This window comes from Callorhinchus milii, unplaced genomic scaffold (genome assembly GCF_018977255.1).
Source record: "Callorhinchus milii isolate IMCB2004 unplaced genomic scaffold, IMCB_Cmil_1.0 Scaffold19, whole genome shotgun sequence".
Classification (NCBI taxonomy): Eukaryota; Metazoa; Chordata; class Chondrichthyes; order Chimaeriformes; family Callorhinchidae; genus Callorhinchus; species Callorhinchus milii.
The window spans coordinates 2712127-2729501 of NW_024704760.1; the positions used below are offsets into that span (position 1 = coordinate 2712127).

At 45.4% G+C, this 17375-nt stretch overlaps 1 protein-coding gene across 1 annotated transcript; it reads left to right on the top strand.

Annotated features, from left to right (window-relative positions):
• The first annotated feature begins 3666 nt into the window (after positions 1–3666).
• On the top strand, positions 3667–16985 carry LOC103182479 (probable carboxypeptidase PM20D1). The gene is given in 12 exon segments (NM_001292616.1): positions 3667–4221; positions 7655–7887; positions 8617–8703; positions 9086–9219; positions 11025–11144; positions 11253–11328; positions 13021–13082; positions 13573–13651; positions 13843–13914; positions 14162–14327; positions 14730–14829; positions 16820–16985. Coding segments are annotated over 12 exon segments (1635 nt in total). The 5' UTR covers positions 3667–3845; the 3' UTR covers positions 16950–16985.
• The last annotated feature ends 390 nt before the right edge of the window (positions 16986–17375 follow it).

A 17375-nucleotide genomic window follows, 5' to 3' on the forward strand; every position in this document is an offset into this window, starting at 1 on the left:
TACAGTCACCAATCAATTAAATAGTACTTTAATAGAAGAGCGTACGCCCTCAAATGCTGCAGTAAATGCTTCTTGGCAGCCTATTAATCTATTTGTGGCCTTGGCCTGAAGCCAGGAACCACTAATTTTCGCTTTCAGCTGCCCACAAAATCATATATGGAGTAGACACTTTTGGCGAGTGTGTGCATAAGAACATAAGAACATAAGAATTAGGAGCAGGAGTAGGTCATTTGGCCCTTCGTGCCTGCTCCGCCATTCAATAAGATCATGACTGATCTTCTCACCTAACTCTGATCACCTGCCCTATCCCCATATCCCCTAATCCCTCTATTTTTCAAGAATCTATCAGTCTCAGCCTTGAAAATGTTCAAGGACTGACATCTACAGCCTTCTGGGGGAGTGAATTCCATAAATTCACTACCCTCTGAGTGAAGAAATGTTTCCTCAACTCTGTTCTAAAAGGCTGACCCTTAATTTTCAGACTGTGACCCCTGGTTATAGATTCTCCTCCCGGGGAAACAGACCCTCAGTGTCTACCTTATCAGCCCTTTAAGAATCTTATAAGTTTCAATAAGATCTCCCCTAATTCTTCTGTACTCTAGAGAATACAGCCCTCATTTATTCAGCCTCTCCTCATAGGTCAGTCCCCTCATCCCAGGAACTAACTGAGTGAATCTACTCTGCACCCCCTCGAGGGCAAGTATGTCCTTTTTAAATAAGGAGACCAAAACTGCACACAATACTCTGGTGCGGTCTCACCAAAGCCCTATACAGTTGCAGCGAGACTTCCCTACTCTTATATTCTAAACCTTTTGCAATGAACGCTAACTGCCGTTCGCCTTCTTAGCTGCTGCTGCACCTGCAAACTAACTTTCTGGGACTGGTGTACAAGGACACCCAAATCCCTTTGAATACTATCACTATCTAACTTCTCCCCTTCCAGAAAATAATCTGTTCTTTTATTCTTGCTCCCTAGGTGAATAATTTCACACTTGCTAACATTGAATTCCATCTGCCACCTACTTGCCCACTCCCCGAGCCTCTTCCTCTTTATATATTTATAAAAACTCTTGCAGTCTGTGTTTATGTTCTTCGCAAGTTTGGCCTCATATTCCATTTTCTCCCTCTTAATCATTTTTTTGGTTCTCCTTTGTTGATCCCTAAAGTTCTCCCAATCCTCGGGTTCACTACTCATCTTAGCTGTTTTATAGGCTTTTTCCTTTAACTTTATACTGTCCCTCACTGGTCCAGTGAGCCACGGTTGGGCCACCTTTCCCGTGGCATTCTTATTCCTCAAAGGAATATGTGCTCGTTGGGAATTTTGCACTATCTCCTTGAATGTCTGCCATTGCTGGTCTACCGTCAAATCTTTAAGGTTAGTCTCCCAGTTTATTCTGGCTAAATCCTCTCTCATACCAGCAAAGTTGGCTCGATTTAAATTGAAGACTTTTGCTTCAGACTTAACTACTTCCCTCTCTAACTTAACGCTAAATTCCATCATATTATGATCGCTTTGCCCGAGAGGAGCCTTAAGTTCCAGTTTGCTGATCAGCCCTGTTTCATTACACAAAACAAGGTCTAATATGGCTTGTTCCCTGGTCGGCTCCTCAGCATATTGATCTAGAAAATTATCTCTAATACATTCTATAAACTCCTCTTCTATGTTACCTTTCCCAATTTGGTTGTCCCAGTCTATGTGCAGGTTAAAATCACCCACAATTAGTGTCTTTCCTTTGCTACATGCTCCACTAATCTCTTGATTTATACCTTGAGCGATACTTTGACCACTGTTTGGGGGTCTATAAACTACTCCCACTATAGTTTTCTGCCCCTTGAAGTTACGTATCTCTACCCATACTGACTCTACATCTTGCTTTTCAGATTTAAAATCTTTCCTCTCTACTGTTTTTATCCCATCCTTTATTAGCAGGGCCACTCCCCCTCCTCGTTTACCACATCGCCTATCTTTCCTATATACCACGTAGCCGGGAATATTCAGTTCCCATCCCTGATCACCCTGTAACCATGTCTCGGTGATGGCTACCAGATCATACCGGTTTGTCTCTATTTGTGCAACTAATTCATCTATCTTGTTACGAATGCTTCGTGCATTCAGATATAGTGCCCTTAATTCTGACTTCCGGCTATTAACCCTATTCACCAGCACTCTATCACTGTACTTCCTTTCCCGGCTTGACACACTTTGCTCTTCTCCCTTGTTAATCTGCTCTCTTGCTTTTGTTGATCTCAAGTTTAACTGTGGTGGACTATACTTTACTATGTTTTTACCTCCCCCCCACCTTAGTAGTTTAAAGCCCTTTCTACCTCCCTATTTATTCGCGTAGCCAGGACATTTGTCCCAGCCCTATTTAGGTGGAGCCCATTCCTTTGGCATCGCAATCATAATAACTGTAACGTTCGCTGTTGATATAGCACCTTATCACGTCCTGGTGACTTTCACAGTAAAGTCTCGCAAAGTGGCTTCGAGAGCTTGCGAGGACGCAGTAAGGCGCGGCATCAAATTTTACTGATCTCTTTTATTTTCCGTGAGTGCCCAGGGCTGGAGGTGTCGGACGCTTTCCCACGTCAATGAAAATTGCACTGACATCAGACACTAATTACAAAACCACAAGGTTTAATTACACTCGGGATCCGATACAGAGGGAAGCACTAGTGTCAGAGAATTCAGGGATGATTTAGGCGTGTTCTGCTGAGGGAACGCCACCTTGTCACGCCACGGTCCAAATCCCTGACATCCTCCTGACGTGAGAGGCGCTGTACAATTCTAATTTGTTGTTGTCCGAGGTGCCATACTTTAATAGATGGATTATATGTGCATCCACCCCATACGTTGGTCAGTAAATCGACGCTCGGAGACCCTGTCCTGTGCGAAGGGCGCTTCATAAATACAAGATGTCGTTGTAAACAATGGTTGCGAAGCGATGACTTGTCTTGCTATGACGGACTCCACACCCTACACAGTATATTCTGTGAAGCGCTTTGAAACGTCTCAACAACACGATACGGCACTACAGCAAGTCCAAGGATTATTATCATTAGAATCTTCGGAGTCGTGTAGCGTATTGGTTAGAGCAATCGCCTCCCAAGGGAGTGGACCCTGGGTTTGGTTCCCGGGAAGGGCGAAACTATAGGCAAATTACCTTACTACATACACCTCTGTTTTCCGAGCAGTAAGTAAACCAGTTGGTTTGCATTTCTGGGCTAACAATCTCACTCAATCCACGACTGGTTGTGAGCGTCGCTACTGTGCGCAATTGGCTGCCGCGTTTCGCCCACAAAATACACCGTCAATCCGCTTTACAGCGCATCCTGTGAAATGCTTTGAGACTTCTCAACGACGTGATAAGCCGCTACATCAAATGCAAGGATTATTATTATTATTATACTTGTTAATATTGATACAACTGGCCCCATTATTTCACTGAGCAGTTCTATAAACTAGAGACGGAAACAAGAGGGGCTTTGTGTGTGTGTGTGTGTGCGTGTGTGCATGTGTGTAGCTGGACTGGTAGATGGAAACAATAGCAACCCATTTCCTTCTGAATGGTTGAACTGAGTATTACACGCAAATTACTGCACCGGGAAAGAGGAAAGGGGGTGGGGGAGAGGGAGGAGATATTTTTTCGAGAAAAGGGGCGAGTGGGGAGGGTGAAAAGAAAATAGCTTATTCAATTTCCCAACTCACTGCTGGTTGACACTCTGTAAACCCATCATGACTCACCTCTCTCTAGAGAGAGAAAAGAGCGCAAGAAAAGGAAATGGGTTTCTGTTGAGAAAATACAGCAACTCCCCGTAGCATCTCCTCCCTTGCAGCTGTGTGTTGGATGTGTGGGCTGTTCTCTGTGTGTCTGGCTCTCCTCCAGTGCTCAGGGCTGCTCTGGGCAGCTCCGGCCGCTGACAGATGCTCAGCAGAGATGAACAGAGCCAGAATAGTCAAGCTCACAGCCTTGCTCGTGCTGTGTGCCTTTGCTGTCTTTCTCGTCGCCTTGCTGATCAGGGCTCACACATTCCAGCCAGGCTCCTGGCAGCTCCGAGACTGCCTGCCAAACAACAGGACTCTCGCGGCTAATTTCACCCCAGAAGAGAGAGACGAGCTTTTATCTGTCTTTAAAGGAGCGATTCAGCTGCCTACAGTCTCCACCAGTTACAGCGAGCTCAACATTACAGCTTTGAAGAGTTTCACAGACTATCTGCCTAAAGGTATCTTTTTAATATGTACATATATATATATACATATACATTCATTTTATTCTTTGTTTTGCAAAAAAAATAAACGTTTGGGGGAGTTATCTCGAAAACTTAACCCTAACTAAACCCTTTCCCAGACTCTCTTAACGAACCCGTGTGACAATCAAATGTTTGTTCACTGGGGAATGGAATTTTTCCTCCTAACGTTTTTTGACTTGATAAATTGGATGTTGGTCCCAAAACATCCTGTGACTCGAAACTGTTCTGGCTCAAATGTTTTGCACCCTGAGCAAAATAAAGACACACCAAAATGGGAGCAGGAAGGGTTAAGTTTGGGAATTTTTAACTTTCAACAAAATAATTTTCTTTTAATTTCATTTAAAAATACAGTTCTGGCCACAGCTCATTTTTTTTTTTCAGTTTTGCCCCAAGAGGTTTTAACATTTAGGCTTTCTTATTGTCCTCATTCCAAATAATAATAATAATAATTTGGTAACTCAATCCACCACTGTTCGTGGGACACTGCTGTGCGCAATTAGCCCACAAAATACACAGTCTTTATATATTCTTTACAGTATATTCTGTGAAGCGCTTTGAGGCATCTCGAAGACACGATAAAGCACTGTATCAAATGCGAGGGTTATTATTATTTATTATTTATTATTATTAGAAAGACTCAATTTATAAGTGAACTTTACGGTCAATTCCTGACTATATGCTGTATTCGGATGATTTCTTTGTTGTTTCATAAGATCTTAGAATTCTTTCTCCAATTTCTTCTCCAGTCCATTAACAAACCGAATTGGTTTAATTAACGGTTGGTATTATGTGTTTTTGGTCAGCTGAGTGTCTGATCCACGCGGAAACCCACCACCGTGCTTAAAAGTACCTCGACCTTTCTGGCTGAGATCAAGTGTAATAACTTGCTTCACGTACCCATCGAGTCTTTGCGTTATGAAAAGGAATAGCCCTCTACCCTCTCTCATCATATAGTAATCATGGGTTTCTGCCACCCTTCACCAGCCAGTGGGAATAATCTTTCCCTCTTTGTTCCTCCGAACCCAGTATTACAGCAGCTTAAACTCAATTGATTAAATGAAATCAATTAAACTGATTTAAACCATTGAATGGTTTGTATATCACTCCTGATTCTGCACTGGTGATTTGCTCTCCTTGTCCGTACATTCCAGCGCTCTGAAACAGACGTTACTCTACGTGAAGGGCGACATATAAATGCAAGTCGTTGTTAGTGAATTTGTCCCCCAACATCGCACAGTCACTCAACTTTACAGTGAATCCTGTGAAGCACTTTTGAGACGTTCTCAAAATTAAACTATTATGATCCCGATATGTAATAGTGTCACATGAACATGACTCATGGGGCAAATTTGCTTTCACTGTTATTTACACACCGCTAATGAACTCACAAGGCTGATTCGAACCTCGTGTGCTACGCTTGCAGCTATGTACAGTAAATTGATCTGAACATAGGCATCTCCCAATCCCATGTTGTTAAGTGTTTGGCAGTGGTGCACGCACTGAGGGAAAATGAGTCACAGTTTGGTGGGGCCCCGTGAGAGTGATGCAGAGCGTGAGAATCTCGGCAGTCACCAGAATTTGTGATTATCAGTCCTTCGGTGACCTACATTGCAGTGTTAAAGTGAAGTGCAAAATGAAAATGATGAATTGCTTGTGGATTTCTTTTTATATAATAAACGTCTGTTTCCAAACGTGGCGTCGATCCACACTCAGCCCCGCGTCCACCAGTTTTTACAGCCTCGTGTGCTCTTTGGATGGTTTCAGTTCCTGTCTCGTTCATCCCAATTGAAGTGAGGGAACTCTGACTCTGCCGTCCCTACCGTCATCCTGATTGATTGCGAAATGGATCAGAGTCAATCGCAAAACCGTTTTGCCCACAAAGTACACAGTCACTCCACTTTACGGTATATTCTGCGGAGGGCTTTTAGACGTCTCAACGTTGTGATGAGGCTGTACGTCAAATGCAAGGACTATTATTGTTACTGCATTGGAAAATAGAAGAGAGTTTCTCTCCAAGTGTCCACACCCAGATAAAATAGGTCATTCACTTTGTGGCTGTCTGTGGGACGTTGCTGTGTTTAAATACACCCAAGATGCTTAAACACACAGCAGGGAGTTTAGAGTTAGTCATGGGAGAAATTACAATGAGAAGGTAAGTTACTCTGCTTCACCCTGTTACTGTTGCTTGCACAGCGTTCCTTAAGGCGATGCACCATTGATCAAGCTGCCCTGGTCAAGTCTGGTTTGAATTACTTGAAGGGAAAGGCAGCTTAAATAACTTTATGAAATATGAACAGGAATTGTTGTTTGCTTGAGGCCTGGACTTTTGCCCAGATCCTCTTCGAGGTCTAAGAGAGGATGTTCAGATCGCACGATCCTGTTGCGGAGACACAAGATCATTTCCCCTGGGGGGAGAGAGAGAGAGCAACATCTTTTATTTCTTAACGTAATTTATAAAGTACAGAATTTTCCCATAATTAAATCCCGGAACTCTCTACCCATTATCGCCAAAGGTACTGCGGGGATTTAAAGAGAAGGCCTCAGCCTCTCCTCTCCCTGCCCCACATTATCAGGACAACAAGAGTTGGGCAATAAATGCCAGGGTCAACCCCCCCCACCCCTGAGATGGTGACCCAGGCAGTTGATCTAACGTCTTATCACGTCGCAGAGACGTCTCAAAGTGCTTTACAAGATTCACTGTGTTAGTGGCAGTAAATAAGAAACACAACAACAACTAACAACAACAAAATTACATATATAGAGGGCCTTTCACGTCAGGAGGACGTCCCAAGGCGCTGAACAGTCGGGGGTCAGGACCTGAGCATGGGGGAGGGGTGGGGTAGGGGTGAGGGAAGGCAGAGAGGTGGGAGGGCAACTGAAGGCACGATTGAAGAGGAGGGTTTTGAGACCGGCCTTGAAGGAGGCGAGGGAGGAAGCGAGGTGAAGGGACCGTGGGATGGAGTTCCAGAGTGTGGGGGCAGAGAGGCTGAAAGCCCGGCCACCGATGGAAGGACAGGTCAGGCGGGAGACAAGGAGCAGGCCTGCTGAACGGAGGGAGCGGGCAGGTTGGTAGGGAGGGTTGCTAGTCGACTGGCAGCTTTCCTTTGGTAATAATCCCTTAAAAAACATAATAATAATGTGGTCGCTCAATCCACGACTGTTTGTGGGACACTGCTGTGCGTGATTGGCTGCCACCAAATATACAGTCACTTCACTTCACTTTACAGTATATCCTGTGAAGCACTTGGAGGAGTCTCGAAGACGTGATAAGGTGCTATATCAAATGCAAGGTTTATTATGATTATTATTAATTATTATCTACAATATCTGATCCAATCAGTGCTTTAGGCAGCGAGTCCCACAATCTCTGAACCTCAAGCAAACGCTCCCCTTCGTTTCTCCGCAGCCTTTCCCGGCGTATTCTCCTCGGACCTGGTGAGGCATGAGATCATCGCCAACTACAGCCACTTGTTCACCGTGCGGGGGTCAGACCCCGGGCTCCGGCCGTACATCCTGACCGCCCATCTGGACGTGGTTCCCGTGGCGGAGGAAGAATGGGACTTCCCGCCGTTTTCCGGGGAGGAGAGTGACGGCTATTTGTACGGACGTGGCACTTTGGACGACAAACAGTCTGTTGTGGTACGGCTTCCAGAACCTTCCTCGGCGGCCGGCCGGCCTGTGGGCGTGTGATCGGGTTCTTTGACCGCCCCCCCCTTCCCGTCCCATGTGAAGCATTTTTTCTTTCTGACTGACGGACTGACTGACTGACTGACCTCGCTGTTTCCCATTGTAATTCTCTCATGCGATGCTTTGTTTGGAGAATCAGAGGGTTCTCGAACATTCCTTACAGCGGAAAAAAAATGTACATAAAACTGCTGTGTCAGGAATGTGTTGAGGAAACAGTTGGCAAAGCCTCGTGAGCGATGACGCCAACCAGCTGGGTTTAATTGCTGTGCCATTGGAAACACCACTAGGATTGGCAATGAAAGTTGGCAATAATTCAACGACTTTCTATGGCAACGCAGTGCATTGTCCCACTGGGTATTGTTGGGTATCCGTAGACCGAGACAACTTGTTTAATTTGTTTTTTTTCACATGAAGTCTATAGGAATGCAAGTTAATTTTTTTGTGGTTTATGGTTATAAACAGTTAGTTCCTGCCAGTTACCAATTAGCCTGGAGTTAACGAGAAAATAGTCTTGTCCAATTTACAATGGAGTAGATGCTGAGATCGGTAAACTCAGCACAAGCCGGGATTCGAACTAACGATCTCCTGGTCCGTATGTTGTGTAGAACCGTGTCGGGTGTCAGTCTAACGGTGAAACTTTCTCTCCACGTTTTTTTTTCTCTCTCTCTCTCTTCCCACCAGGCAATACTCCAAGGCCTGGAGTTTCTTTTGAGAAGAGGCTACAGACCTCGTCGATCGTTCTACATCGGACTCGGACACGATGAAGAGGTAATCGCGACTGTTTGTGGGACACCGACTGCCGTGCGCAATTGGCTGCCGCGTTTCGACCACAAAAAGAATACACCGTCACTACACTTTCCAATATAATCTGTGAAGCGCTTTGAGACGTCACAACTGCATAATAACTCACACAGTAACATCAGGGTGAATTATGCTGAATTATCGTTCATATACGTGTATCCTCTCAAGGAGTCCCATAGCTTAGTGGTTAGTCCACTTATTATTATTATTAAATCCCGCAGTTAAGACCTGCAGCTATGAACGTGCACAGTCACTTACCCCTTGTACAAATCCTCCTCCCACAGCTCCTCGTAGATGTTGTAATGTAGACACTCGTGGAACGTGAAGGTGTCTTTGGTTTGACCCGTAGGTTGGAGGTTATAATGGAGCCAAGAGCATCGCTGCTGAACTGCAGTCCAGGGGAGTCAAGCCCTCCTTCCTGCTGGATGAAGGCTCCGTGATACTGGACGGGATCATCTCGGGGCTGCAGAAATCTGCCGCAGTGTGAGTAGCACAGCCCCAGACAGCCGCACAGTGAGCTAATGCTGTGTGTGTCTCAATTGCTTAGTCGCTTCATCCATTCTCCATAGACCATGGGGGAAAGCTTTGGTATATAGTGTGTGTGTATGTGTGTGTGTGTGTGTGAAAACACGTCAAGCACACACGTGCACTACATAGAGAGAGACATATACACACGCTGAGTATGTGTGTGTATGGTATGTACATTTGTATGTATATATGTGGTTCTCTCTCTATTTATACATAGAAGGACATTTCGCCCACAAAATATGCAGTCAACTCACTTTGCAGTACATTCTGTGAAGCGCTTTGAGACGTCTCGAAGATGTGAGAAGGCGCTGCATCAAATGCAAGGATTATTATTATTATATAAGCATTCTGAGGAGCAAACCTGCATGAGGGGCGCTATATATAAATGCAAGTTGTTGATGTACACACACACATACACACACACACACACACACACATTGCAACGACCTGCTATCAGCTACAGATAAACACTCAACAAAGTGACGGATGCAAAATATACCCCAGAGCTTCAATGGTGCAAAAAGGGCCTGACTCTCTGCCCTCTTATCCACTTAACAGCTACATCTCTCGCAGAAGCACCATAAACAACCTCACCGCAATGTCTATTTACAAAAAGGAAGCAAGGAGCCTTCCTGCTTTGCCCTGATCTTTCAGCCTGAACGCACTTAACTTAACACATCGAGATGCTTATAAATAGGGTTGTAACACAGAGGGCTTACAAACACAGACTAAAAATAGAACCTAGCATCATTGAAACTTGACATGCCTCAGAGTTTTGGTACATCTGACCAATAGTTCCTCCATAAACTATTCTCGGCTGCGAAGTGCTGTTGCGTTTATAAGGGCGTTACGTTACTGTTTTTGTTTTGGGGTCAGGCTACGATGCCTCCAAAAGGGCTTTACCAGCAGAATAAAGGAAGGAAACATGGCTGCAGTTTGGGTGGTTGTCAGGAAATGTTACGCCTTGCAAGTCACTGAATGGGAAAAGGAAACATCTATCTGAGTGTCAAATGTTCCCCAAGGTCGAAACAGCTCAGTTTCGAGTCTCCCAACCCATTTCGCTTTGACGTTTTCTCTCTTCCTATGCAACGACTGGACGATAAGTGCCTTCAGTTTCTGTTCAGGGTGAAGTGCGTGATCGAGCTGAGACTCGAGCAGAAGTAGCTTTAAGGATGCTATCATGCTGTTTGGGGGTGGAAATGTAGCAACAGCCGCCCGTGGTGTTGGCAGGGCAAGTTCCAAATCGATGCTGATAACCCGTGCAGTTTGGTCACGCGCCTCGTCACATCGGAAGGACGTCTCAAAGCGCTTCGCAGGATCTTGCCGTGAAAAGGAGTGACTGTGGTGTTTGTGGGCGAAACGCGGCAGCCCAATTGCGCACAGTGACGTCCCCACAAACAGCCATGAAATGAGTGACCAACTTCATTTGGGAGGTGGTGGGGGGGGGGAGGGGGGATGGTTCGCAAGGACACCGGGAGAGAGAGAGAAACTCTCTTCCATTTTTAAATAGAGTCTGAGCAACAACAGCTTGCACCCCCGCAGCCTGGGTGGCCAGATAGCAATGCGAAGCTTCTGTATAATCCTTGCATTTGATACAGCGCCTCATCACGTCCTTGAGACGTCTCAAAGCGCCTCACAGAACGTACTGCAAAGTGAACTGACTGTGTACTTTGTGGGCGAAACGTCTTTGAGACGTCCTCCCGAGGTGCAAAGCGGTGAATTGTTCCCTGTTCAAATGCGAGCTGTCTGATCCTCTCCAGCATAGCCACGTCCGAGAAGGGTTTCGCCACGATCAGCCTGAGCGTGACCACCACCACCGGCCATGCCTCCATCCCCCCCAGGGAGACCAGCATCGGAATCCTAGCCGAAGCCGTGTCCAGGTGAGCGAAAGAACGATCCCCTTCCCCTTCCCCCCACCCCTACTCCCACACACACACAAAACCACAGAGCCAACTTGCAGCCATTGCTTTTTTCCCCCCCTTCTCTAGACTGGAAAAGAACCCAATGCCTCGGATGTTTGGTCGAGGACCAGAGCGGGCAATGATTGAGCACCTCACTACTGAGGTACAGCCATTTACGAAGTGTTATTGAGATGTTCAGGGACGGAGATAACCCGGGATCTGTAGGACATTATTGTTTCGTTTGTGAGTGATATGTAACAACATACATCCCCAATGGAACCAAAGCCCTCGCTCTTGAAGCCCCAATTGGAGATACAGGAGATGGTGTTCAGCAATATATCCTTGATATTGTCTACACACTGAGTGTGATGCCATGAAGTCAAATTTTCACGTATCCAGGCTCACCTAATAGTTATTCAAATTGACGTTGTGTTGTCCATAGCAAATGGGTTTTGTCATGAAGACAGCAGGACCTTCTAATAATAATAATCCTGGCATTTGATACAGCGCCTTATTATGTCTTCGAGACGTCTCAAAGCGCTTCACAGAATTGTGGAGTCCTGTAGCTCAGTGGTTAGAGCACTCGCTTTGCAAGTGAGAGACCTGAGTTCAATTCCAGGCAGAGGGCGAAACCTTGGGCAAGTTTCCTTACTCCACACAGAGCCTAATAATAATCCCTCCAAAACCAAAAACAATAATAAATTGGTCATTTTCAATCTACGACTGTTTGTGGGACATTGCTGTACGCAATTGGCTGCTGCGTTCGCCCACAAGTATACAGTCAATTCACTTTACAGTGTGTTCTGTGAAGCGCTTTGGGACGTCCTCCCGACGTGAAAAGCGCTATATCAAATGCAAGGATTATTATTATTATTATAATATACCATAAAGTGAATTGACTGGAATTGGCAGCTCGGACCATTAATGGGTGCCTTTGATTGGAAGTGTGTCCGCACTTAAGGACTATTATTAACCCAGTAAAGAGTGGAAAGAGTTTTCAGCCGGGGAGGGGAGAGCAGGAGGCCAGGAAGCGAGACCCAGTTTGCGGTCGAATTAAAAACCAGACCGTATTAGGAACGAAAACTGACAGGCTGCAAGCTCGTTACTGGAAATGAGTCTGCGAGTGGGAAGCTGGTTAGTTGCATCCCACTGGGCTGTGCTGGGAGCCCGCTGACAATGTGTTAACAACTGACACTCGACAGCAGTCACAGCAAGATCCGCTTCAGTGACAGGAACCAGATGGTTCATGGACTGTTGCGTTACTTGACGTTGATTCGCATGGGACACTCGGGGTTGAATTTGTACCTCTTGCAACAAACCAACCAGTGATCAACCAGCCGTCACTTTGTGACAGTCCATTCAATACGTCAACACCCTTTGCATACTTATCAGACGTTTGCTGCCTAAGATGTGTTTCGAGTCTTTCTTTCTTCGTTACAATGATGACCTCTCACAATAACAACAACAGATGACGTTTACACGGCGCCTTTCACGTCGGGAGGACGTCCCAAGGCGCTGGACAGTCAGGGATTTGGACCTGCGCTGGGGTTTGGGATCAGGAGGGGTGGAGGGCAGGGAGGGTCGGGGTAGGAGGGTGACGGAAAGCGCGATCAAAGAGGAGGTCTTGAGACGGGACTTGTGGCCAGCTCATTCACACGTTCAACAAGAGCAACAATCCTAGAGTTTAGCAGAGGAGATTAAAGGGTGGTTTGATTGAGGTATTTAATATAATGAGTTGATTGTTCACTCCCTGGCTGTTTGCTATAGGCAAATTGGCTGTCGGACTTGCCCAAAATTGGCTGATCGCCATGTTCTCAGCCTTCAGGATGTAATCTCTGTTCCTTTTGTCTTTCAGATGACCTTCCCTATGAAATTTATCATGGCCAATCTGTGGTTGTTTTCCTCTTCAGTCGGCAGGTAGGAAACGACTGATGATTGCAATACCATAAATAACACTGTGCGGTACACTCCATATAATTGCATGGAGCAGGCGCCATGCAATTATACGGACTATTACCAGCAGTGCTTTGGTGGTGCCACCTTCCCATCCCTGCCTCTCTTTATACCTCCCGCTCCGTCTCTCTTCCCGCCGAACTAATTATACAGGTGGGAATGAAATTGACTGGAAATTCATGCAATTAAGCAGATTATGCAATTATCCGATTTGCATTTGAGTGGGGTGCAACACCATGCAAACAAATAGCGAATTTTCGAAATTGCTATGCAATTAAAGGAGTATCTGATATGCAATTGAGTGGAGTCAAGCTGCACAATATACATATCATATACATTTGTTTCTCAGTTGCCCTCTTGGTTGAGGTGAGACAAAGAGACAGAGACAAGGGCTGGAGCTAGGCTCTTGTGATAGTTAATAAAATCTTTTGCAAATTTGTCACCTTAATAATAGATATATGGAACAGAAACCAGCTACCAACAGCCTGGTGAGGACCACAACTACAGTGACCCAGTTTCACGCTGGGATTAAGGTAACGACAGCAACAAATTTCATTTACACAGCGCCTTTCACGTCGGGCGGACGTCCCAAGGCGCTGGACAGTCAGAGCTGGGGGTTGGGATCAGGAGGGGTGGAGGGCTGGTGACCAAATTATTATTGTCTTAATTTATTTCGAAAGACGAACGTTCCTATTTCTGATTTTCAATTTCTTCGTCTTTTCAGGATAACGTCAATCCACCTTCAGCCAGAGCCTTGGTGGATGTCCGTCTCCATCCAGCACACACACTAAAACAGGTCAGGCCTGATTGTGACTTACCTCTCAATTATCCTCTCATTTCAACTGAGCACAAACGCGAGCTGCTGGGTTGCCTGCAAAACACACAGTCACTTCATTTCACAGTAAATTCTGTGAAGCACTTTGAGACAATAAAGCGCCACAGCAAAGGATTTTTAATAGGCCGTTCCCCTCTGGTTCCCTTCAGCAGCCGCTGGCAGGAGCAACAAGTTGTTGTTGTTGTTGATGATGATGTTTTCTCTCCAGCTTCTCTCTCAGATTGATGCCACGGTAGCTGACACTCGGGTGAAGGTGGAAGTCATCAATTTCTCTCCCTCACCTCCCATGAGCTCTTACGACGAGACGTCCTTCGGGTATCAGCTCATCAGGACCACCGTGGTGGAAACCTTCCCAGACGTCGCCGTGGCTCCAGGTACTCGGAACGTTCTCCAAGGAGCGATGGATCTAAACACAGAGTTGAATGGGGTTATTTTGGTCTTGGCTTGGTTTTGGTCAGGGGATCTGACACCTGCAGGAACCCATCACCGTGCTGACGAGCATCTAAACCAGACTGACAGTTCCATATACGCACACCAACAACACATGAGATTTCCCCTGTGTCTGGAATAGAGGACGCACTCAATACACACACACACAACACATCACACTTATACACACACACACACACACACACACACGCGTCTGTTGACCAATGTTAACCCAACTTGCTGAAAGCTGTCATGTGATTGAGGGTCGTTGTATGACATTGAATTAACATTTAAAAACACATTTTGGTCGTCTTCTGATTACTTTATTCCCTCTTCCTCCTCTCCAGGCCTCTGCATCGGAATCACGGATTCCAGACACTACCAGAACCTGACCAAAGAGCTCTACAGGTTTTCACCCGCCAGGCTAAACCAGGAAGACTTGGCACGGTAAGATTCTTGTCTGGAACTATAAGGGAAGTGCTGTATTAAGCGGAAAAATAATTCTTATCATAATTCCTGTGGCATCCTATAGCTCAGTGGTTAAAGCACTCGCTTCACAAGCGAGAGAAACTGTTTTTGATTCCTGCGCAGGGCGAAACGTTGGGCAATTTCCTTACAGCGCACGCTTTACGTTGAGCAAGTTTCCTTACACTACACTGTTTACCAAACAGTAAGTAGGAACCCAGTTGTTAGTCGATTGGGTGATTGCTTTTCTGGGGGTAATGATCCCTCCAAAATAAAAACAAATAATAATAATTTGGTCACTCAAACCATGACCGTTTGTGGGACGCTGCTTTGCGCAATTGGCTGCCGTGTTTTGCCCACAAAATATACAGTGAATTCACTTTATAGTATATTTTGTGAAGCGCTTTGAGACGTCTCTAAGACGCGATAAGGCGCTATATCAAATGCAAGGATTATATATTATCATAGCACAGAAGGAACCAGAAACCAAACCCAGAATTGTTTTGGTTAAGATTGGACCACACAAGATGACTGGGTCAGAGTGTAAAGGGCAATTTGGGGGACAGGCAGTAGTCCTTTCCATGGAGGATAAACAAGAGTTCAAATAAGTGTAACAAGGAAAAATCCGGGCAGAGTTGCTCCTGGACTTGTCTAGCAGATGGCTCAAAGCTGCACTGTTGTACAAGAAGATCAAATGGGGTTCATTGGCATCTCCCGGGCAATCTTGTGATAGATGTATAATGTTTTGGGGTCAGCCAGAGGTTTGACGCATCCAGATTGAAGGCTTCGCATGTCCAGAAACCCAACACCATGCTTAAGAGCATCCAAGAGTATCCGTAATACTTTCTGAGGCTGTAAACGTGACTGGTGGAAGGAAATGTTGGTGAACTTGAGCGTGGTGGCTGCTGTACCTGCGTTAAACCACACGGTGGCGCCAAGTGACCAACGGTCCATTGCAGAAGTCCTGGTTTGGGAAGTCTTAGCTCGTTCCCATTTTTCCTCATTCCTGCGCCGTAGAACTCCGAGTGCTTACGATCCATTCCTCTACCTGCACCGCTCTTTCTCAGAGCGCCTCTTGAGTTATTTCCGTCGCCCTGACGTTCCGCCCAATGCCCAGCCAGCGCAGTTGCCGTCTAGATGCGTTGCCTTCAGCCTTCGCCTGGTTTAAGGGGTCCATTGTGCCAACGCCCACTGCTTTGTTTGCTCTTAATTTTTTGGGCCACTGACGTTGCCATCTCCCATCTCTGCGAATGTGGTCGATTTTATCATCTGGAGCTAATTGACACGCTAACCCTTCATCCGGGAAGCTGTGGATTCAAGCCTTATGTTGGGCCTTGAAGATCATAATTATCTCCATCCAACAGTCTCAATAGTTGGCCACAGTTTACAATAAACTTTGCACAATACAGTTTTTTTTTTACAATAAACTTCTGTGTTTTTTTTTAGGTGGATGGATGCCCAAATGGTGTCCATTTCATCACAAAATACGAGCGTTTAGACATTGGTTTAACTGAGCAAAGCGAGATTGAACTTCTGGTCAAATCTCTTAGTGCGATGAATAATTAAACGTTGAATGTAGGGCTGTGAGGCTATCATTCTGATCGATTTGTTTTTTTTTGTTGTTGTGCCTTTTGTCAGTGTCCCGTGGCCTCATTGGCCCAATGGATCGTTGCATCCATTGTTGACGTCAAAAGCTCAACAAGAATTTAACAATAATGATTTCGTCCACACGGTCAATCCACTTTAAAGTAAATCCTGTGAAGCGCCGCTTTGAAATGTCTCGTCGACGTGATAAGGCGCTAAATCAAATGCAAGGATTATAATTACTGTTATTTTTATTATAATTCCATTGCTCGCCTCTTCAGATTGGCTGTTGGAAAGCATCAAAAGATGGATGTATTACACTTTTTTTCGAATAACTTCTTTTTTATTTGCCTTCTTCCCTCTCTCTCTCTCTCTCTCTCGCTCGCAGGATTCACGGCCCGAACGAAAGGATTGCGGTGAAGAACTATGAAGAAATTGTGCAATTTTTCTTCCTGTTGATTCAGAACGCTGATTTCTGTTTCTTGAGCTCCGCTGACAGTATCTCTTTGGACATGTAGTCATGGGCACTCGTTCTAACTATCAAAGCGCCCAGTAAATAAAGTTGTGTGTGTGTTTTTTTTAACCTAATTTTACAGCTGATTTACTCTGCCCATATTCAGCTTTTTTAAAATATATTTCCCCTTGATGTTACTGGTTTTATATTGCTCGTCGACATGACTTATTTCAACCACAGTTTCCGTCAATGGGTTCCACATCCTCACCACTATCTCCTTGAAGAAGTTCCTCCTAAACTCTTTCTACTAGAAGTCAAAGCGTGCTTGCTTAGAGGGAGTCAGAGTCTGAGTCAGAAGCTTGTGGGTTCGAGCCCTAAAACATCAGCACGTGGCACATCCTCCCGATGTGAAAGGCGCTGTGCAAATGTAAATTTGCGCTGCATATAGTTTGGACTATAAGGTCTGTTGTCGGGCACTTCCGTTCAAGGC